Source organism: Littorina saxatilis, linkage group LG6 (assembly GCF_037325665.1).
Source record: "Littorina saxatilis isolate snail1 linkage group LG6, US_GU_Lsax_2.0, whole genome shotgun sequence".
In the NCBI taxonomy this organism is placed as follows: Eukaryota; Metazoa; Mollusca; class Gastropoda; order Littorinimorpha; family Littorinidae; genus Littorina; species Littorina saxatilis.
In genome coordinates, this window is record NC_090250.1 from 1,756,164 (window position 1) to 1,780,347 (window position 24,184).

General features: G+C 42.9%; 1 protein-coding gene across 3 annotated transcripts in view; it reads right to left on the minus strand.

Annotated features, from left to right (window-relative positions):
* Window positions 1-613: 613 nt before the first annotated feature.
* LOC138968289 (phosphoribosylformylglycinamidine synthase-like) overlaps window positions 614-24,184 on the minus strand; it is a 37,023-nt gene continuing 13,452 nt past the window's right edge. For all 3 annotated transcript variants that reach the window (XM_070340848.1, XM_070340847.1, XM_070340846.1), the window contains exons 9-24: window positions 23,549-23,806; window positions 22,589-22,819; window positions 17,552-17,775; window positions 14,725-14,838; window positions 13,716-13,847; window positions 12,487-12,591; window positions 12,020-12,145; window positions 10,651-10,831; window positions 9,901-10,140; window positions 9,582-9,725; window positions 8,534-8,691; window positions 7,789-7,996; window positions 6,883-7,086; window positions 6,301-6,447; window positions 5,172-5,330; window positions 614-2,883 (exon numbers count right to left, since the gene is read on the minus strand). In XM_070340848.1, the coding sequence (XP_070196949.1) occupies window positions 2,570-2,883; window positions 5,172-5,330; window positions 6,301-6,447; window positions 6,883-7,086; window positions 7,789-7,996; window positions 8,534-8,691; window positions 9,582-9,725; window positions 9,901-10,140; window positions 10,651-10,831; window positions 12,020-12,145; window positions 12,487-12,591; window positions 13,716-13,847; window positions 14,725-14,838; window positions 17,552-17,775; window positions 22,589-22,819; window positions 23,549-23,806 (2,945 nt within the window). In that variant the 3' untranslated portion in view covers window positions 614-2,569. The remainder of the gene's footprint in view (window positions 2,884-5,171; window positions 5,331-6,300; window positions 6,448-6,882; window positions 7,087-7,788; window positions 7,997-8,533; window positions 8,692-9,581; window positions 9,726-9,900; window positions 10,141-10,650; window positions 10,832-12,019; window positions 12,146-12,486; window positions 12,592-13,715; window positions 13,848-14,724; window positions 14,839-17,551; window positions 17,776-22,588; window positions 22,820-23,548; window positions 23,807-24,184) is intronic.

A 24,184-nucleotide genomic window follows, 5' to 3' on the forward strand; every position in this document is an offset into this window, starting at 1 on the left:
GCTGAAATATATATATCAAGTGGACTGTTGACCTTTTTCAATCAGGTTTAGGCTAACAAAACACGGTGGGATGTCCAGGTCTACTATCCGTTATCTTGCGGTGGCTTCATTTTGGGGTGCTTTGCTTTAGATTAGCATCATTTTCATTAAGTTTCCAGCTGATATGAGGCCAGAGAATTGATACATTTATTAACTTTCTCGACATGCAGTCGTTGAAAGATTTGACCACACCCGTATTAATTCTGTGTACGTTTTTAACGAGACAGTACATTTTAATCAGTGGTGGGTATGGAGGTCTTATTTCTATTCAAGTATATTGATATTGCATTTAATGCTTTTGTGTGTGTGTGTGTGTGTGTGTGTGTGTGTGTGTGTGTGAGAGAGAGAGAGAGAGAGAGAGAGAGAGAGAGAGAGAGAGAGAGAGAGAGAGAGAGAGAGAGAGAGAGCGAGAGCATGTGTGCGTTTGGAGGATGATTTGTACACCCCACTCACATGCATGTACACACACACACAGTGACACACACACATTTTTAGTATATATGTGCATGTAACCACACACACATATATACGCACAAAATCAATCATGTATAACCAAAAGAAACTGCAGACCATCCATGAGATGTTTCTTTTAATCAGAGAAAACCAGAAGAGACAAATAAAGCTTTACTAAGCATCAGAAATCTGGGTAATATACAATTCTACCAACACTAGGAAATTAAATGTCATATCAAAAATCCCTCTTCACCAAAACGACTTTTGAGATAAGATACATCTTTCTTTATTTGGTGTTTTACGTCGTTTTCAACCACGAAGGTTATATCGCGACGGGGGAAGGGGGGAGATGGGATAGAGCCACTTGTCAATTGTTTCTTGTTCACAAAAGCACTAATAAAAAATTTGCTCCAGGGGCTTGCAACGTAGTACAATATATTACCTTACTGGGAGAATGCAAGTTTCCAGTACAAAGGACTTAACATTTCTTACATACTGCTTGACTAAAATCTTTACAAAAATTGACTATATTCTATACAAGAAACACTTAACAAGGGTAAAAGGAGAAACAGAATCCGTTAGTCGCCTCTTACGACATGCTGGGGAGCATCGGGTAAATGAGATAAGATACATGCTAAATGCAAAAGGAACCAATAATGAATACATGTCTTCTGTATAATTTTAATGAAAAAATGGCAATGTGATATTGTGTGCTGAGTCTTAAAAATGCAATAAAAGGCAAAGAAAAGATAGAGCATAAAAAGCTGTTTTACAAGACATGTAAGAGAAAACGTCATTTCCGTTCAATCTCATTGGAGTCTTCTTCTTCTGCGTTCGATGTTAATCTCACTGGAGTGAAAGCAAAAAGTTCACAACCCTCAAATGACACATGACACACTATAATGAAACATATCAAATCTGAATCTGAATGTTTTAGCTCTGTGTAAGAAATGTCAGTGCACTGTGAGCCACCTTCAAAGGTATATCATAGCATGATTATGAAAAAACAAGAAAAAATACAAGAAAAAAAAGGTTTGGCCTCCACCGCCCTTACATTTTAATGAAATGTGTTTGTTTGTTTTTAAATTATGACAATGTTTTAATAAATACATTAATTAATAAATAAATTATTCAATAAGTGGATTAATTAATAAATAAATTAATGAATTAATAAATTATTTAATAAATTAATAAATCAATATATAAAAATAATATCTTAATGCTGAAAATGACAATTGGGAGACTCAACAATTGTTCAAGATTATAACAAAAAGGTAAAAAAATACAAAACTGATTTCAATTCCTCCATTTTATTGTGTATCACATTCTTTTCTCTCCTTTTAATTCTTTGATCATATGCTACTTGCTAACCTGTCTCATCGACACTTCCTCACATAATTTGCCATAGGTGTCAGAGAAAGATTCTAACAGGTGGGCATTCAAACACATGTTCAGTACTTTTCAGACGGGCGCAGTGGCGTGGTGGTAAGACGTCGGCTTCCTACTTGGGAGGTCGTGAGTTCGAATCCCGGTCGCTACTGCCTGGTGGGTTAAGAGTGGAGATTTTTCCGATCTCCCAGGTCAACTTATGTGCAGCTATGCTAGTGACTTAACCCCCTTCGTGTGTACACGCAAGCACAAGACCAAGTGCGCACGGAAAAGATCCTGTAATCCATGTCAGAGTTCGGTGGGTTATGGAAACACAAAAATACCCAGCATGCCTACTCAACGAAAGCGGAGTGAAGCTGACTATGCTCTCAGAGTATAGTGTGGGGAACCCAAATGGGAAAAGGAGCTCACACGTAACCAGAAAAATTCTGGAACGCTGAAGAAGAAGAAGTCCTTTTCAATATGTTATTGAAACAAACAAACAAAGCAAAGAGAAAACTGTCACGTGCACTGTACTTTTTAACCTGCTGAGCATTTTCAGTGAAAAAAACAACCCTGAAAGCATCACGGTCCCCTCAACCCCTGGAATTGTTTAATATCTGGAGATCTCACAAATTCCGCCCGCCCCCAGCGCCGCCAAACAGTACAGGTACTGGTAGCAAAAAACATTCTCAGCAAAGCAGTTCAATCAGCACTTCTCATCAAGGCACCACTGGTAGGCGTTCTGGAACATTCTGATCCACGGAGAGAACTTGAGCGTCTCCTTCATCCCTGCGGGCATCCACGGGCATTGCCACGGCAACACGCAGCGCTCGGGGTGCGGCATGATCGCCATGTGCCGCCCGTCCTCCGAGCAGACGCCAGCCAAGCCGTCGGGTGAGCCGTTGGGGTTCAGGGGGTAGGTGTTGGTTGGCTTGCCGTCGTCATCCACGTACTGAGCGATTATCAGGTTGTCAGCTTTGACGCGTTTGTGGAGCGACTCGTTCTTGAAGACAAACTTGCCTGCAGAGGAGCACATTGGGATAAAATTTGGGGCACTTAGAACGAAATCAACGTTCTCTTCGACATATTATTTTATGAGGGTAGAACAGCAAATATTTTTGATTCATATACAGTGTAACCCCCTTTTCTTTCTTTATTTGGTGTTTAACGTCGTTTTCAACCGTTCAAGGTTATATCGCGACGGGGAAAGGGGGGAGATGGGATAGAGCCACTTGTTAATTGTTTCTTGTTCACAAAAGCACTAATAAAAAAATTGCTCCAGGGGCTTGCAACGTAGTACAATATATGACCTTACTGGGAGAATGCAAGTTTCCAGTACAAAGGACTTAACATTTCTTACATACTGCTTGACTAAAATCTTTACAAACATTGACTACAGTGGAGTCCGGGTACAACGAATCTCAAGGGAGATAAATTTTAGTTCGTTATATCAGTAATTCGCTGTAGAGTTTTCAACCCTAAATGGCCTCAAGACAAGTTTTCCCACTCACCTTCAAATGATCGTCCCATCGATCTTTTCTTGGAGAGTACAATCTCTGCATGTTTTCAACAGCTTTATAATATAATCCATAGAGAGGCATAGTTCAAATGTTCACTTTACTGTAATTTTAGAAGTAAAATTTAAAAAGTCGTGTAAAAGCATGTACCGTATTTTCCGGGTAATAAGGGGCGACTTTTTTCCTGGAGTGTATCAAAATAGGATAAAAATCAAAGAGACCGCCTGAGTACCAGTCAAACAACTGGCCATGTTTCCTCTCTAGACATCAAAGAAACTGACCGCCCATAGGTTAAACTCGGTCACTGACCCGGTGCAGGGAGTGCTACCCTGGCCATATTTCCTCTCAAGACATCAAAAAGACCGCCGCGCCCCCCCCCCCCCCCCCCCCAAAGATAAAACTGGGTCATTGACCCCGGGGAAGAAGGTCCTGTCTGTTGACAAGGCCACCCAGCTGTCACAAAGGACCTGCCTTTGATCTCAGCACACACCAGTGTTTCTTCTCAGGCATGAAAGGAGACTGACCCTCTCCTAGATCATAGATAAAACTCGGTCATTGACCCCGGTGCAGGAAGTGTTTCCTCTCTCAGATATGACAGGGGAACCACCTCTCATAGCTAAAACTGGGTCATTGACCCCTGGGAAGAAGGTCAGTGTCTATGATAAACAAGGCATCACAATGGACCTGCCTTTGATCTCGCCGCACACACAGAGCACGCATATTTCCACTCTGTATTCTTCCTTTGATCTGCGGCTTATTTTCATTCTTCGACCGTTTGTTACCGGTATACTTTTACTTGTGTTTGTGTATTTTTGTCTTTGGAGACAATTATTGACATCAGTTCGTTGTAGCCTTGTGACTTTTAGAGACAAAACGGCTCTGGGGCGATGAAAACGTGCTTGTTAAAAGAGGGGTTCGTTATGCAAATGAGTTCAAAAGGTTCGATGTAGCCGGAAAGTAACAAGTAAGAAATAGAAGGCTGTCTGCCGGGAAATCAATGGCAGTTCGTTAAAAGCGGGATTTCTTTATAACCGGGTTCGTTATAGCTGGACTCCACTGTATATTCTATACAAGAAACACTTAACAAGGGTAAAAGGAGAAACAGAATCCGTTAGTCGCCTATTACGACATGCTGGGGAGCATCAGGTAAATTCTTCCTCCTGACCCGCGGGGGGTAACCCCCTTTTAAGACCTCCCAAAAAGGGAGAAAGAAACATCAGGTCTCCAAATAAAGAGGCTCTTAGAAATGGGGGCAAATTCACAGAGGTCTTGAACAGAAAACAGGGCTTTCAAAGGGAGAGAGTCTTACTTTGGTGGATCGTGTTCACGTAGCGATGCAAGGTGTTGATTTAAACAAAAAGATCAAACTAAGGAAGCAAAAAGTTACATGTAACTGTTTGTGAAAATACTCCTTTTTTTATTTTTTTACATTTCAAACATTTCGCTATTGAATCAAATCATCAGTACAGTGAAAATACTCCTGATATCAAATAACCTACAACAACAACCCCCCCCCCCCCCCCCCGGCAAACTCCTGTCTAATGTGTAAAACTTTTTCCGAACAAAGCTAAGCACACTAGCATTGGACATTCGGCCCCCCAAAATTCGAGTTTAGCCATTTTAAAGTAACTTTCCTTTTTAAAGTAACTTTCTTTGGAAGGTAAGTTCCAGGATGAGGAGGACAACCTGGTTTGGTCCGGGAATCAAAAACATTAAACAAATTTTTCTTGGTCTTGTCCAAAATAAATGGAATTCTTCCGGCCCCAAATGGCCAACAAGCAATGAACTCACCCTCTCCGTGTGACACCCACATGCCAAAGACGGTCCCCTCCATCCCCCTCATCATGACAGCAGGACTGGCCCCCACCCTCACTGTGGCGAAGCGAGACTCGTAGCGCTGGGAGTGGTTGTGGTCAAGGAACACGCCTTGCTCTCTCTCACCGTCCCTTCCTGTGGGTCAACAACAACGTGGAAGGATTGTAAAGGCATGATTGCACATACTTTTTTTTGTTTTTTTGTTCGTTCATGGGCTGAAACTCCCACGGCTTTTACGTGTATGACCGTTTTTACCCCGCCATTTAGGCAGCCATACGCCGCTTTCGGAGGAAGCATGCTGGGTATTTTCGTGTTTCTATAACCCACCGAACTCTGACAAGGATTTCAGGATCTTTTTCGTGCGCACTTGGTCTTGTGCTTGCGTGTACACACGGGGGTGTTCGGACACCGAGGAGAGTCTGCACACAAAGTTGACTCTGAGAAATAAATCTCTCGCCGAACATGGGGACGAACTCACGCTGACAGCGGCCAACTGGATACAAATCCAGCGCGCTACCGACTGAGCTACATCCCCGCCCGATTGCACATACACAATCACATGCAAGTGCTTGGACTTACGTATGCATGCATGCACACACCCAATCACATTTGGGCACACTTGTACACATACATAAATGCGTGCACACACACACACACACACAAAGGAAGGCTGGCAGACACGCATGCGTGCACGTGCACACACACACACACACATAACTTGTGTCAAGAAAGTAACCACTTTTGTTTTTCTTCAACTCACTACCTGTCAGGCTGTGAAGTAGAAAACTATGGCCCAAACCAATATTTATTTATTTATTTATTAAGGAGATTTCTATAGCGCATAACTAAAAGCATAATATCAGTCATAACTAGCACATGAATCAAAATAACATCCCATGCCTCAGTCTAACACCCACTCTCAAAACCACAATCCAACAGACACACACACTGACATAGACATGCACAAATACCCAGACAGACACACACAAACATGCACAGAAACACACACAGACACACACATACACAGTCATGCACAAAGACAGACAGACGCACACATACACACAAACACACACAGACTCCATCTTCATGGTTCAAATTTACTCACCATCAGTTTCAGCAGGCACCACCCAGCCTAGCAGGGCCATCAGTTGGCATCCGTTACACACCCCCAGACTGAACGTGTCTGTCCGCGACTTGAACTTCTGGAACTCTCTGCGCACCTGTTGGTTGAATCGAGCCGTTGCTGCCCATCCTGATAACAGATTAAAAGAGATTCACTGGAAAGGAATAAAAAAACTGAATTTTTTAGAAGCATATATGCAAATCCTGTTAAAAAATAGTCATCCAGATTTCACTTCAAGTCATCAAAATGTATCCTCCATCCCCCATTCATCCAGTCCTGGTCTAAATCCTCAAAGATATAAAAGAGATAATAATATAAAGATATAATGAGGATGAAAGCCGCTTGTTCATTTCAATGCTTGTTGTTCTCTCAGGTGCCGGGAGACTGGTTGAAAATAACTCTCACTTACTCTATTACACATGTCGTATGCATTTAGAGCGCTTACCTCCCTTTGTTTATCAGACCTCAAAGATATACTCTTCTCATCTCCTCATACCCTTATTACCAAACCAAACACAGCAACAACAAAACAAAATAAACAAACAATGTAACCATACCACACACCTTTTGCTGAGCCGCACACGTCAGCGTAGCTGAACCCTCCAACGAAGGCCACACCCCTGAAGCTGTCGAGCGTCACTCTGCCGTCCATCAGGTCCTGCATGTTCAGGTCCCAGGGTTCGAACCCCGCCATGGAGAACGCAGCCGCCATTTCCCTGTCACCGTTGCTCCCCTCTTCTCTGATCACCGCCACTCTGGGAGCAGAGCCTGAAAGAAGGAGATATGGAGAATTCGTTGCAGAGAAAATTAAAGCCTGAGAAAAGTGAGATTTTTTCGAAAAGTGCATGCAAGATACAAAAGTCTGTTCTGGTCACATAAGGAGGGAACATTTTTGTGTTGACACGATTAAAAAAAAAACAGATGGCACTTCCATCAAAGTTTCCCGTCTTGTATAGCTATCAAATGTCATTGTGTATATAACAAGACTTTTAATCCAGACATGTTACTGACGCTGAGCGAAGCTGGAGTCTTTCTTTCTTTATTTGGTGATTAACGTCGTTTTCAACCACGAAGGTTATATCGCGACGGGGAAAGGGGGGAGATGGGATAGAGCCACTTGTCAATTGTTTCTTGTTCACAAAAGCACTAATCAAAAATTTGCTCCAGGGGCGCGAAGCTGGAGTGACATCTACAGGGCGCAAGCCGGGGCAAAGTTATTTGGAGATCCTGAGTTGCCCAGTCGTCAGAATTCCCCCTGGGCCTCCCCAATGTGATCTAAAGGAGTGCGAAGCATGACATTTGGTACCAGTTTGGCTGCAGGAACTGTCCGGAGGGTGGCAAAATTCGCACCAAACCGCCTTAGTCCAGACATGTTACCACAAACAAAACAAAATAAGGGAAAACGTTACAAGAAAAGCCTAAAAGCACCCCCCCCCCCCCCCAAAAAAAAGCACTTTCAGTTGAACTGACCCATTGTTTTGGTGGACAGGGAAGTGTTGGGATCAAAGGGAAGGTGGTATGGCGGAGAGCGTCGCTGCTTCAACGACCCTTGTTCAGCCTCCACGCAGTGAGGGTTGGCCTGGCGACGCTCCAGCACGAAGCTCGTCTCTTCCCACACGTCTCGCAGCTCTGACATGGGCGCTTCCAGGACCGGCACACAGTTGACACATATCTTCACCTGTAAAATAAAGAGCTGTAAGATTAGTCACACAAGTTCAAAATCACACATGCATTTTTAGACCCAAATACAATTTGGACAGTAATGATAGGAAGTAAAAACGCTGTCCCTAATACCTATCCCTATATTTCCCCAAGTTATTCTACCACTTGTGACAACACACTAAGTGGCCAATACCCATCACAAACAGAAAATAAAGTGAAATCAAATTCAAAGTTTATTTCCATTCCTTGCAACAGACTATTTTCTTATGATTTTACTCCCTGCAAGCCCCAGGTTTTGCTCTGAGTAAAATGTTCTCTTCGAAACTGCCCTGGTAACTAACTCGTGTTAGCGACCATCCACCCACAATAACCACCCCAAAACATCCCAAGATTTTTTTTTAGCAATATAATCAACCTTTCCATAACAACCACAGGTCTATAAAGACCACTTTTGGATGGTCCTCATGGACCCATTTCACTGGACCACACCACAGAAAGCACTGTACCCAACAGACTGTTTCAATGGAGTGACCAGCATGCTTGTTCATTGTACCTGGGAAGAGGAAGAGCCTTTTGGTGCAACTGATGTTCCGATGATGCGACAATTTACACCCGCTGTGTTGAACCGGGCTTGTACTGTCTGTGCATCTTGCTTTCTTGTCTCCAACACAAGGCCCACCTCCTCGGCGAAAAGCAGCGCCAGTGGACTTGCTGGGGAAAGAACAAAGACATTTTCATTGACTGAATTCAATACATTGGGTCAATTAACCCATTGTCTCCCAGGTACGGATATATCCGTACCCACTCATATGGCTCTATCTTACCAGGTACGGATATATCCGCTCAGACTGTTAGCTTCAGTCGCTTCCTGTCTAACGCCTGCATTCCAGCGTGTTGATACACAGTTACTACAATTCTGAGTGACCTGCTGCAGCACACCTGGTCTCGGCTAAAAAAAACCTTGGTCAACATAGCTGGGGTAGAAAGTGTTAAGGCAAAAGTCTGAACGTCAGATACAGGACTTCACTTGTGTGGAAGATACTTGAGTAGAGCCTGCGAATGACACTCCTGGGACCAGCCTAAAGTGTCCCTATCTTAACAGGGTTATTTTGGGGATTATTATAGACACAGGAACTACAGAACGCAACCTCCTGCCCCTCCCCCTCCCATCGATTCCCCAATTATCCCACAATTTTCTTGCATCAGCTCACTGTTCGCGTGTATAAACATGCATGCACGCACGCTGCGCACACATACACACATGATGAAAGATACACAAACAAAGTTTGTGACTATGTAACTTCCAGCATCAGACTTCCAGACTCACAACTGTCAGTGGGTTAAAAGGCAAGATTAAATTGCTGAGGACCACTGAACAGAAATCATGTAACTGAGGTAAAACGCAGGTTAACGTGTGATCTTTTATACTTTTAATGCACGAGAAATGTAAACAATTCAGCATGACTTCATCACATAAAATATACGAGGGTGATTTGCCACTGCATGCAGAGGCAATAAATCATCACAGACGGGTTTAAAGCAAGCGGACAGAAAGACAAGCAAACCTGCACACCTCCCTAAAAAGGGCAAGAAAAACTGACCTGTATTGCTACTGGCATCGCCAGAAGGCTTGTCGCTGGTTGTCACGTCCACCGATATCCCACAGTTCCCTGCAAACGTCATTTCCAGCAGACACGTCACCAGCCCTCCGTCACTGACGTCATGACCTGCTGTCAGCTTTCTCTCTGCAAACAACCTCCCGATTGTGTGAATTGAATCATAACACAGTAGAACAGTGGAACCCCTTTTGTAAGACCTACACAAATCTGAGAAAACCAAGTCTTAAAGTTAAAAAGGAGCAAGTTCTATTGTGCGAACCCGACAAAGTTATTTCTAAATATTGTCTATGAATGCACTTACCAGCAAGCAGTTCCTGAACCATGTTGAAGGCACTGACAAGCTGCTCCGGTGAGTCCAGATCCGGCACCTCGTTTCCCACCTGCTTGAAACACTGAGCTAGAGCGCTGCCACCAAGACGACACTTCCCTCCCCCCAGGGACACCCACAGCACTTGACCTTCACCCTCAGGACACTTGAGATCAGGGGTCACTGTGGCAGTTATGTCAGGAGAAGCAGCATACGTTGACACCACTAAGGTTCCTGTGAGAGAAAGAAGCCAAAGTTTAGTGACTGTACTTTTTGTACGCACAATATCTTTGATTCAGTAAACACAAAGACACATTCCAGAAATCAACGGAAACACAGAAGAAGAATGATTCCAAAAATAAATCTGTCAAGTTTGTATCGGCTGCAGATAGTAATGTTGCTTTTCCTTGGCAAAAAAGATGGCTAAGAAATCAAAGTGACAAAATTGGCCAATCATTATCATTATATCAACTGGTGTATCGTACACATGCTTCCTCAAAACGTGTAGAAACACGCAGCTTGGGTTTGTTTGCCTTATTTTTTGCAAGGAAAAGCCACCCTTTGCAGCCAAAATCTTATTTCGTAACACAAATTTGTTTTTTTATATTCTTGTTGGATTTTATTATGTGTGTGTGTGTGTGTGCATGCGTGTGTGTCCAATTTAATATTGTATATTGCCGTGAGGTCTGACGAGAAGGGTCAATTAATAACTGTTTATTATAATAATTATTATCATAATCTGACCTGGGGCTTTCACCACCTCGGTGCGCGTGCGAGCAGCCATGCTGAGAGAATCCTTGCCCCCATCCACCGCTACGCCCAGCTGTTTCATGACATCACACATGGCTCGGCACGCGTCCACCAAAGCGGCGCCCTCTCCAGGAAGCTTGGCCGCCCACATCCAGTTCCCACTGCACTTCACGTCCTGATAATCCAATCAACACAAAAACCTGATGAACAAAGGGAATTAAGCGTTCTAAATGTATACGACATGTGACTTGTGATCCAAAGGTCGCGGGTTCGAAACCGGGCCGGGGCGGACACATGTCAACTTTAAGTGCAGACTCAGGGACGGTATCCATGTTCCACCCCCATGTCACCACTGTAGCACGTAAAAGACCTCGGTCATACTGCCATAAGTGCAGGTGGCTGATTACACCTTAACACGCACACACCTGGGTAGCGCCACTCTGTTGCTGCTAGCTTTCCTCTGGGAGGAAGTGACCCGAATTTCCAAGTGATGGGACAATAAAGTTATGCAAATGAAATGTGTAATAGAGTAAGTGAGAGTAATGCATAACCAGTCTCCTGAGAGAATAATAAGCATTGGAATGAACGAGCGACTCTCATCCTCAATGAACACACAGTCTTGCTGAGAACTGTGCAAGGTCAGAGTGTGATAAGGATCCTCCGCAGGTATAACAAACATCTAAGCAATGCCCCCAGATACAGTGCCACCCCCCCCCCCCCCCCCGATACAGTGGAATCTCCCCTTTTAAGACACCCCCTCCCCACCCCCCAATTTAAGACTCCCTCCATTATAAGACCCTTTTTCTCTCGGACTTTCTGTTCATAACCTCTGTAAATTTACCCCCATTTTAAGACTCCCTCCTTTTTAAGACCCGATTCTTTCTTTATTTGGTGTTTAACGTCGTTTTCAACCGTTCAAGGTTATATCGCGACGGGGAAAGGGCGGAGATGGGATAGAGCCACTTGTCAATTGTTTCTTGTTCACAAAAGCACTAATCAAAAAATTGCTCCAGGGGCTTGCAACGTAGTACAATATATGACCTTACTGGGAGAATGCAAGTTTCCAGTACAAAGGACTTAACATTTCTTACATACTGCTTGACTGAAATCTTTACAAACATTGACTATATTCTATACAAGAAACACTTAACAAGGGTTAAAGGAGAAACAGAATCCGTTAGTCGCCTCTTACGACATGCTGGGGAGCATCGGGTAAATTCTTCCCCCTAACCCGCGGGGGGCTTTTAAGACCTGATGATCTCATAATATGGAGGTATCAAAAGGGGGGTTCCACTGCATTTTGCGTCCCCTAATGGCTTTGCTATGAGGGCGTTAAACTTTAATGTCTTAGTATTGTGCGAACCTTGAGGCTGGAGACGCGTGCGAAGACGAGGTTGGTGAGAGACTCGGCCACTGACATCCTGGCTCCACACCCCGCGTCCACCAGTCCCTTCACCGGCTGTTCTCCTATTGCCGTGGCCGCTCCAACCTGAAAGTGAAAGTGAAACAAGTTCCATTCCAACCTTCATACACAGTTTGCACATATACACACACACTGTTTACGCTTGCACTGACTATCACACAGAGCTGCTAACCCCTGTGAAGCTTCAAGTGTAGCTCTTCTTCTTCTTCTTCGTTCATGGGCTGAGACTCCCACGTTCACTTATGTTTTTGCACGAGTCGGATATTACATGTATGGCCTTTTTTGTCCTGCCATTCAGGGATGGCTGTCTCGATCTGTGTCAAATGCCATATTTCAAATGTCATATTTTGGTCAAAAATACAAATAACATAAATAATAGATTCCCTCCCTAATTTGCTGATACTTACGGTATCAAAGTAGGAAGTAGCGATGACGGCAACGTCGGCCAGAGGGGTGTGCAGCGGTCCCACACACTGTTGCTGAGCAACCAGTCCCGTCACCGACCTGTCCACCTGTGGAACATCACACCTGTCTCGTCAAGCTATGCAAAACATGGGTGAAAAACTAAAATAAATTGTTTAAAAAGGATAGTCATCAGAAAGATAAATCATGGACAAAACCCATGTCTTATCAAGTTTTATCCTACATACGTGAGAGAGACACCCGTGAGATAATAATCGTTCAAATCACAAGTGTGTATATCATGTAAATGAGGTCATGTCAAGCAAGTCTGGCAGGGACCTGTTTTTCCACTGCTTATGATGCCAAAGTCACCGAGACAAACGTCCCCATTATAGAAACAAAAATTGCGCTCGCTAATTACCCTCGGTGAATCTTTAGAACTAACACGTCACGCCACACTTTCAGAGTGACGTTTCTTTGCTTTGACGTAATAGATTGTAAGAGGCTTTAGAAGAGATCGAGGTTCCCAAACAAGCGTCTTTAATTTAGCTGCCTCGTCTGCAAGACATTTTCAGTAAAATACACGTAAGTACAGTATGTAGGATAAACAGAATACTACATGGCTTGCTGTGTCGTACCAGATTTACACTCGTTGCTTTTTCAAATAGTGAACAGCTCGCTTTCGCTCGCAGTTCAATATTTAAAAAAACAACTCGTGTAAATCTGGTACGACACAGCAAGCCATGTTGTATTTTCTATATGCAAGTCAAGGGTGAAAAACAAAAATAAAAATAACAAAAGATTTGTAATTGGAACATTTAATCGCAGACAGAACAGCTGTCTTGTCAAGAGATGCAAGTCAAGGGTAAATAACAAAAATAAAAAAATAAGAAAGCTTCGTTATCGAAAAGTGTAATCATAGACAGAACAAAACATTGACTCGTACGTAGACCCAGGGGTCTCTGAAATCGACTGACATACAAATGATGGGACAATGAAAGAGAACAAACTGCGAGAGTGCGTGCATCTGTCTGCCTTTGTGTGTACAATGCATGTGTGACTGTGTCTGTGTTTAAACAAAATGAGCTGTATTTCAGTATTTCAAATAAAAAAAATAAAAAAATGTTAACAGAAAATTGTGTTGTTATTGCTATGACCAGTGTTGTTGTTATCTAGCCCACAGTCTAGTTTGGTAGCAGAAAAGAAAGAGTTCTCTTGACCAAAGGTATCTGACCTTATTTGTGAGATAGCGTTTGCTGGCGACGGAAGGGAGTCGCAGCACTCGTGACAACGCCTCTTGCACTTTCAAGTTGTCTGGCAAGGCGAGAGGATGTAGATCTGGTTTGCTGCGCGACAGTTCAAACACCTGAAACATGTTGATCCCAGGAAATCTTACACAAATGAGGCATAGCGCTGTTTAGAGCTGAAATAACCAAAGGGAAGTAAGAGCTCTAAATGCATACGACATGTGTAATGGAGTAAGCGAGAATTATCTGGAACCAATCTCCTGGCACCTGAGAGAAAAACAAGCATTGAAATGAACAAGCGACTTCCATCCTCATACTGATCCAAGGTAAAGCTACTTCTTTTAACCCATGAACAGTAGTAGCTAGTAAGAACAATTTTGCAACAATTTTGGTGGTAATTTATCATTACAGTTTTTCAGAGATTACACGGCATGGAAGGATGCCTTCTGTATGTTGAACATGTCAGTTTTCCCCGCATTTGACCCAAGACATGAAAACAGAAGATCACCAAAACAGAAACTTCTTTTACTTGGAGATTCTTCTTCCCACGTGCACTCATGTTTTTGCACGAATAGGTTTTTACTTGTATGATCATTTTTACCCCGCCATTCTGGCAACCATACACTGCTTTCGAGGGATTACTTGGAGATGAATTATAGTCAAACCTGTCCTGGCGACCACCTCTTGATACTGACCACCTCTTGATACTGACCACCTCTTGATACTGACCACCTCTTGATACTGACCACCTCTTGATACTGACCACCTCTTGATACTGACCACCTGCCCATTTTGATGAATCACTATGAAGGATCGTTGAATAGGTTCTTGCCGATATAATTTACCGTTCTATAACAACCCCCTATTTATAAGGTCTACTTTTGGTTGTTCCTTCAGGTGGTGGTTATGAACAAATGTTACTGTATTTTCAGTTGGCACAACGGGCAGTGTTTCAGCTTAAATTTATCCAATTCATTTGAAGGAGAAAATGGTTACCTTTTGAGGCATTGAACCCAGAACATACTCTAGCTCAAGGTCAACAGGGAGACGGCCGTTCTGCTCACACTCAGGTTTCGACTCTTTGGATTTCTTGAAATCTTCCAGTTGAATCTGCACAGAAATAGCAAATTAAAAACACGGATGAAACTTAGGCCAAGAAACAAAATTCAGTGTTTCAAATTCACCGACCAACCCTATTTTTGTCTCCCAAACCTACAGCTGTTTTTGACCCTTCAATAAAAAAATTTTTTTTTTTTTTAAACTCGTGTTTTCTGTGAGTGGGCCAAACTTACATGCAAAGAATACAACCTTCTGTACAAAGAAAAGCCTTGTTTCTGTTGTACTATGGTAAAGCTGAGAAAACCTCTGCATTAAGATGGGGGAGATTATTAGAAGAAGCAGTCAAAATCTACAAGCCTAGTGGAGTCAAAATCCGATCAACAGACACTTAACCAGATGGCGCCTGTGTATTTCTCTGTGTAGTTAAATAAAATGTGTTCTCTCCTCCCTGTAGGATTCTCTTGCTCCTTTACAGAAATGAGTGAACTTGAAATTTAGGAAAGAGCAGAAAGGGGGGGGGGGGGGGGGGGAAGGGGGAGGGAAGGGGTGTGGGGGATGATGAAGTGGAGATAGTGCTTAACCCCTTTTCCCATGTGGCATGGCTTGATTGAATCTGACTCTTGTCAATTTCAAACTATAAAAAATTGTAGCAAACTACTGCATTTTTTTCTGAAATCAAAAATGCCCAAACCTTGCAGAAAGCTGACAGAAACGGAGACAGATATGCGTCATGGTAGCATTGTGTACATCAGGCGTTTCAGTGATCTGTATATGAGAGCTCGAGTTGGTGATATTGGGCGCTCTTGAGGAAAAAGCTGGGTTCAAGTTTGTTTGATCAACAAAGGGAAGTAAGCGCATACGACATGTGTCATGGAGTAAGCGAGAGTTATAGGGAACCATTCTCCTGGCACCTGAGAGAATAACAAGCATTGAAATGAACAAGCGACTTCCATCCTCACATTGATTCTGCCTCATTTGTTTGAGATTGTCAAGGTTGTTTTCAGTGGAACCCCCCTTAACACTTTCGCGACGGGAGGTGAATAAATCAGTAGCAGCGCTGACACGCCCATGAACGGGATGTGAATTTTTCAGTAACAGTCATACAAGGTACACGACTCGTGATTGCTTCCCGGTTTTTGAAGCTTGCAATAAATTGATACACGTGACTTCCTTTTCCGCCCTGATCAAATTAGTGCAGATTTGCGTGTTTTTTTCGAACAAAAAAACTGAATCGAAGGCGAGCCTTGTCACGGGAGGAGATTCTCCGGATGTTGGATCTTGAGGATCCTGTAGATCATGATTCCAACGTGTCGTTTTTGCCTCAAGAAAGCGATAATAGCAGTGATAGTGAGGAAGAAACAGTCCTGTTGTTGCTAGTACAAGTCGGCAAACTACACGTGGCAGGGGTGGTACTGCTAGACGCACATGTATCTCGGAATCGTGTAGGTGCAAGGGGGCGTGGCAGTACTGATAACAATGGCTGGCTGGAGCCTCCTAATCCTTTTGGAAATGTTTATAGGTGTACAGTTGGTACTTTGTTGTGAAAATGTGACTTATATTCAATATGGATTACCTGGACATTATTTGGTGAGTGTCACAGTTTTGTTTCATTTGAGTCAGGATGCTGTGAGTGAATGCGTGATTTGCTTTTTTTTTCTTGGTACTGTCTCCTTATTTCTGTGTACAATGTTAACAATATTTCAGCTAATTCATAGGTTTTACACCTTGTTTGGTTATAACATTATTTATAATACTTTCTGTTAAAAAATAACTTTTAAAAAAGCAGTGGAAAAGGAAACACACACAAAAAAACGTTAAAAAACACAAATTATCCCCCTTTCACCCCCCTTTGATAAAACAAATCGCGTGACAAACTTATAAATAGCACGACTGAACTGGGCATCCATTTTTTAATTAGTACACAAAATTTGGAGGTGATTGGACTTAATTCAAGCTTGCTAGACAAATTTCTTTACAGTTACTGTTTTTTTTAAGTTTCTTGGTGGCAAGCTTGGGCAGGCAAGACGTTAACGCCGTGGCAATGCTAGTCACAATAGTGTTAAAGGTGGTCGTCTACATTTTTGCTTTTTTTCAATAATCTTATGGTTAGATTTCGCTAAAAAGTTATGTCAGATGATGAATGAACCATGGGGAAAAAAGTTAGAGAAAAAAAAATATGTAAAAAAAGATTTTATTTTTGGGTAGCGTGACTCACGCTTCCAATATTTTGTTTTCTGTTTGCTGAGAACATGTGCTTTGTCTAAAAATACTGACCAATCAAATTCATGTCACTATGCTTATAGCCACGCCCAAACAAGTGCAGCAACAGTTTGACACTAGAGCGCTGTTCACGCTTTTTTTTAAACGCACGAAATGCACGGGATTTGAGAGGAGTTTTGCGCTTGGCATTTTCCAAATAAGGATATCCTACTATGAGTACTACGCTGGAATACTACAATGAATTTTCAAACGGCTACACTGGCTTCGTCTTTCCTGATCGAAAGGGGGTGTATTGTTGATAATTGTAGATAATAGACTCTGCATTTTAATGGTCAAATGGCGATTTCGGTATAAAAATGTAGACAAGGACCTTTAAGAGTCCTTCCTTTCAAGACTCTCTTTTCTCAGACTTTCTGTTCAAAACCTCTGTAAACTCACCCCCATTTTAAGATTCCCTCATTTTTAAGACCTGATTTTCTCAGATTTTGGAAGTCTTAAAAAGGGGTTACACTATATTAAATTAAAAAAAAAAGAGAACATTCACCTTTCCAGAGCCAGTGATGGAGCCCACGAAAGAGACAGGGCAGCGCTCTCTCTGCCCCAGTGTGTGGAGGGCGTCTCTGTGTTGACGCTTGACGAGCAGGGCGTTGCTCTCTTGATACTCAGCTCCCCACAGCTCCAGGATGCTCAAGGTCGGGTCACCCAGCTGGAAAGCGTCCGCTCGAATCAACGCCCCCGCAGGCTCCGCTATCTCCTTCAGTACGTTGCCTGCAACGGTACAGTGATGATAAATGTTTTTAAACGCCCTCACGGTTAAACCATTAGGGCCATGTTCTCAAGTGTTACCCAAACATTAGATGATTAAAAAAAAAATTAAATAAATAAAAAGGGCCGCCGCGAAGGAGGTTTGGCTGTCATACTCGAGCTTAGTTTATGGAGTTAGTTTAGCAACCCGGCTGGGTCATTGTGTGTCAGCCCTATAGTCGGTAAGGCTGTTGCTCAAAGGGATGTATGATGGTACAGTAGACACCCCCCTCCCCCTCAAGACCTTCAACATAATGAGAAACCCAGGTCTTAATAATTACTGAATGGAAAAAGGAAAAAGTCTTAAAACAGGGAAAAGTTTACAATGGTTATGAACAGAAAGTCAGATAAAACAGGGTCTCAAAAGATGGTGTTTTTTAAACAAGGGTTTTTCAAAGGGGGAGTTTCACTGTATGAATCTGCTGTGAACCCAATAAACATGCCAGAACTGGGCCATTGCTGGCGTTTTGATGGCAATGCCAGTTGCCAGAACTACTGCCATCAAAGGCCCATTGATGGCCCAATGCTGGCATATTACCCGTATGCACATTGGCAAATTGATGGGCCATCACTGGCAAGCCAGCACTTTGCCAGCAAAAACCCATCATTTATTTGCTGGCTTTTTGATGGCTTGCCATCATTTTGCCAGCAAGTTTCCAGCAATTTTCCAGCAAAAACCCATCATGTATTTGATGGCTTTTTGATGGCTTGCCATCATTTTGCCAGAATTTTGCCAGCAAAATCCCATCATTTATTTGATGGCTTATTGATGGCTTGCCATCAAAAACCCAGCATTTTGCCAGCATTTCGCCAGCATTTTGAAGGTTTTTAGTTTTATATAAAACAAGAAGGGCAAAGCCCATACGACTCACATGCTTGACCTTGACCTTTACATGTTTGTTTGTTTGTTTGTTTATTTGTTGCTTAACGTCCAGCCGACCACGCAGAGCCATATCAGGACGAGGAAGGGGGGGATGAAGGGGGCCACTTGTCAAGCGATTCCTGTTTACAAATGCACTAACCCATTACTTGTGTCCCAGCAGGCTTTAGTAAAACTAAATTAATACCTACTGGAAGATTACCAGTTTCCAGTATGTTAAAATAGGCTTAACCTATCTACTGCTGGACTTACATCAGAACACTAACAGATTAAACTATACATGAATCGCGAGACAAGCGGCAAGAGAAGAGATTTTTGGAAAAAATACAGGTGAATGAGCAAGAAGGCAGAAAAAAGAAAAGAATTCATGAAGAAAAAGAGAGCATGACAGGAAAGAGGAACCAAAAATCTACCTAACAGCAAACTAGAAAGCTCCTGCGGTTCCAAAAACAGGAGGGGCTTTTAATTTCATAACCGCAGTGCCCCACTGCGGGAGACCTTTACATGACAAACCTAGCAATGACATCATACACTAAGAACTGCTTTACACATTTTTCCTACCAAAATACATGTGACCTCAAGGTCAAGGTCATCCAAGGTCATGCAACACAAAGCTGTTAATTCAAGACATAGGAAGTACAATGGTGCTTATTGGCTCTTTCTACCATGAGATAATGGTCACTTTTAGTGGTTCACTACCTTATTTTGGTCACATTTCATAAGGGTCAAAGTGACCTTGACCTTGATCATATGTGACCAAATGTGTCTCATGATGAAAGCATAACATGCGCCCCACATAATTTTTAAGTTTGAAACAGTTATCTTCCATAGTTCAGGGTCAAGGTCACTTCAAAATATGTATACAATCCAACTTTGAAGAGCTCCTGTGACCTTGACCTTGAAGCAAGGTAAACCAAACTGGTATCAAAAGATGGGGCTTACTTTGCCCTATATATCATATATAGGTGAGGTATTGAATCTCAAAAACTTCAGAGAAAATGTGAAAAATGTGAAAAATAGCTGTTTTTTAGACAACATTTATGGCCCCTGCGACCTTGACCTTGAAGCAAGGTCAAGATGCTATGAATGTTTTTTGGGGCCTTGTCATCATACACCATCTTGCCAAATTTGGTACTGATAGACTGAATAGTGTCCAAGAAATATCCAACGTTAAAGTTTTACGGACGGACGGACGACTCGGGTGAGTACATAGACTCACTTTTGCTTCGCATGTGAGTCAAAAAACTGTTTTCCATATATTTTCCGTTAATGGCCCTTTACCTGCTGAAATTACCGGGCCAGTTGTGGCCCGGCATAATGCCATATTTCTGTCATTACCATTGCCAGCAAAATGCCAATAAGTTGCAGTAAATATACCAATACCACTGATTCTGGTAGCATGACGGCTCTATTCATGTACTCTACCTGCACAGTCTTGTTAGTCCATAGATGGTTGTTGAAAGTCTATAAATATGCTTTGTTTTGTCATTTTTACTGTGAATGTAATAACAATGACAAAACATAGCACATCAATGGACTTTTCAACACATGCTGGCGGCAAGACGTGCGCAAATAAAGCAAAGGGCAATGCTGTCAAGCTGTACATTAGCAATATGCATATATGCGTAATTATCAAATTCATCAGTAAAATGCAATTGAAATGCTAATCACATTTGTCGTGTAACTTATCTGGCAAGTAAACCAGTGGTTTTGACAGAATATCGTCATCAACGCAGTTATAGCGGGCACAACAACAATACAGTAATATAGATTAAAAACAAAACAAATGTAAAGCTTCCAAACAGCAACGACTCATTATCGAAGCATTACAGAAACGTACGCTTTGTTTTCAGTTGCTCACTGGTTTATTTTATTTGTACAGCGTTCAAAATTTCACACTCGAGACATGATGACCAAAGGCAGAATGTTTCTTGTTCACTTCCCAGTAAACCTCCGTAGGATTGTCTTGATTCTGTCATTTCTCTGTTCGCATCCGCAACGTTGAGATAACGCTTCTTTTCTTTGTCCTGACGTCGTAGCCTACGGTAAGTCTGTTTGTGAAGCCATTGAAACTCTCAAGTTCTCCTGCCGTTCACCTTCTGAAACATGAAAGCAAACGAGTTTTGTTGGTTTTAATTCATTATTCCATATCACACACACACACACACACACACACACACACACACACACACACACACACACACACACACACACACACACACACACACACACACACACACACACACACACACACACACACACACAACCAAACAACCAAACAAACGCAAGCATACACGCACGCATGCAAGCAAACAGCACACGCACGCACGCACGCGCGCTCACACACACATGCGCACACACACACGCGCACACACACGCGCACACACACACACACACACACACACACACACACACACACACACACACACACACACAGAGGCATTCTCACAGAGATCAGGACGACTTCTTGTAATCTATCATATTTTCTGAACTGACTAAAATGCCAAGCAGAAGTAAGGGGTCAACAGGAATATGTATTTTGATCTAACCTGCGAAGCTTACGTTGTCTCGGACAGCTCTCTTGCGTTTCTCTCAGGAACTGAGACCCAGGCGAGCTGCATCTTATCCAGTTGGGCAGTCAGACACTTGCACAAATCTTTGTCCTGGAGTGAATAGACACATACTCAATGTCAATATTCACAAGATGCAATTTGTTTGGTTACAAGTAAGCTTATGGTGTTTATGCCTATGGTGCTTTTCTTTTGACAGAGACAAAACAAACTCAATCACACAAAGAAAGGAAAAAGGCACACACACACGTACACACACACACACACACACACACACACACACACACACACAACCGCGCGCGCGGGCACACACACACACACACACACACACACACAACCGCGCGCGCGGGCGCGCGCACACACACACACACACACACACACACACACACACACACACATGCACGCGCGCGCACAGATTCTTTCTTACAGAGAGGACGACTTCTTAAAGTCTATTATATTTTGCGAACTGACTCAAACGTCCAGCTGAAGAAAGTTGAAAAAAAGACCGACAACGGAGGAAAAGAACAAGAAGATACTAGATCTAACGCCGTTGCGACGACCTGCTCACACAACTGTTTGTGAAACTCACCACGCTTGCTTCTAGCCGGAGGAGATTGGACGCGTACTGAAATCGAAGAAGGTGCTTTGGAAATTCCTTGAAGTTGAATGCAAAACAAATAACCGGACATCTGCAGAACCACCGCGGGCGGGATTTAGTTGACAATGCGTCATCATCACGAGTGACGTCAAGCTATTTCGACATTTGTTTGTACATTACGTCACTCCAAGAGAGAAAGTCATACCGCTGTGCTGTCGCAGATCTTCTTGCCAGCAATAATCCAGCATTGGCCCATTGCTGGCGTGCCAGCAAAAACCCACCTATAATTGCCAGCAAAACGCCACCTATGGCCCAATGCTGGCAAACAAGCACTGGGCCATCAATGGCGTGCCAACAGTGGGACAATTAAGGCATTTTACTGGCCGACAATATTACTGGAATGCCAGAGATGGGCCAGTGATGGCAAGCCATAACTGGGCCTTTGTTGGCAAACCATAATTGGCCCAGTGTTGGTTTTTTTATGGCCAGCTTTACCAAACTTGCCAGCAAAAAGCCAGCAATGGCCCAGTTCTGGCATGTTTATTGGGGAAGATGTGGGCATACAATCACATGGTCCAGGCCTGAAAGAGAAGGGAGTCTTAAGATGGAAGTAAATTTACAGATGCTATGAACAGAACATTTTAAAAACCAAGGTCTTCAAACAGGAGCAAGTCTTCAAACGAGGGTTTTACTGTAACAAAAAGGAAACAAACACGCTCAACAGCTCACCATTTCCGCCTGCACCCTGATCGTGAATGCTGCAGATAGGGTTGTCCTCCCCTTTCTCCACACAGGCTCGAATGACGCGGTTCATTTTCTGCTCCATCTCTGCGTCTCCGCGCTGCACAGCCCCGAAGTCCAACTCGACCTTGTTGTCACCTTGAACTTTCACAGAGGACGCGGCTCCCCCGCCCACTCCGATACGGTACACTGGGCCTCCCACCTTCACCACCACCATGTCTGCACAAAGAAACCAACACCCGTCACAAAGAAACCAACACCCGTCACAATCAAACAGAAGTAATAGACACATTTTGGGCAATAACTCTGTCTGGTGTGTATGGGTTGTTAAAGAATAAATACTCTTGCTTTTACTGAGGCAAACTTCCCACTTGTGCTCCTTGTCCACATGTTACAGACACACCTCTCGCTAGTGACTCGCTTATAATGTCACGTAGGAAAGTTTGCCGCAATAAAAGCAAGAGTTTTTACTCTTTCACAAACCACTCAGTTATTTCCAAACAATGTCTATTTCCGTAGACTTCTATGGACTTTCTATACTACAATTCAAAGCTTTACTGTGTGCTGATCCAAAATGCACTCTAATCGGTTTGGAAACCAAATCAGGGGTGAGTTTCAGCTAAATTCAATAAACATCTGCCACATTAACTCAAACCTGTGAAACGTATGAACAACAGAATTCTGAAATTGCCCCTCCCAAATATATTTTCAAAAGAAGGATTGGTGTAGTTTGGCAATAGAGCAGTTTCTCAATAAATCAATTACTTTGATACCATAGTAGCTGTCTTTGACGATTAATTTATTTTCCAACTCACCTCACTCCACCCACCCCCCTCTCGCTCTCAATCATTAACACACTGGAACAATCACTTGACTGATTTTTCAATAGCGCTATAAAGTATTCATCTTTTCTTATTTGTTTTGAGAACATTCTGTACGTAAACCCACCAGTACTCGGTTCCATCTTGTTGACATGCCCTCCGTCCAGGGTTCCAATCCCTCCGCTAAACATGATGGGTTTGATGTACTCTCTCCGCTCTCCCCCCGGCAGGCGCAGGCCAAAGGAGCGAGCAAATCCAGTCAAAACCGGTTCTCCAAACTTGTTGCCATAATCTGAGGCTCCATTGCTAGCTTCAACAGCTATCTCTGCGGCCGGTGCAAAGTTGGATGGATACTCCTCTTCTTCTTCCCAGGGCAAGGTGTAGCCTGAAAGCAGTTGTTATAAATAAAGATTACATTGCTAGGCAATTGAGATTTTTTTTCTAAATTCTTTTGGATCCTATCTTGCCCAACCATGAACGCAGAAGAAGAAAAAAAGACAATGTAAACAACCGACTGGGTGACTGGTTGGAAGAAGAGAGGAGATGTCATCTTTTCTCATTACAAAATAATAAGCCCCACAAATACAGAAACACAAATGTCCTTCTTCAATATCTCTGTAAGACAAAAATATTCCATGTTTCCGATTCCCCGGCCGACTGTGGGTGTTTTTGTTGTTGCCTAATCATTTCTTTCTTTCTTTATTTGGTGTTTAATGTCGTTTTCAACCACGAAGGTTATATCGCGACGGAGGAAGGGGGGGAG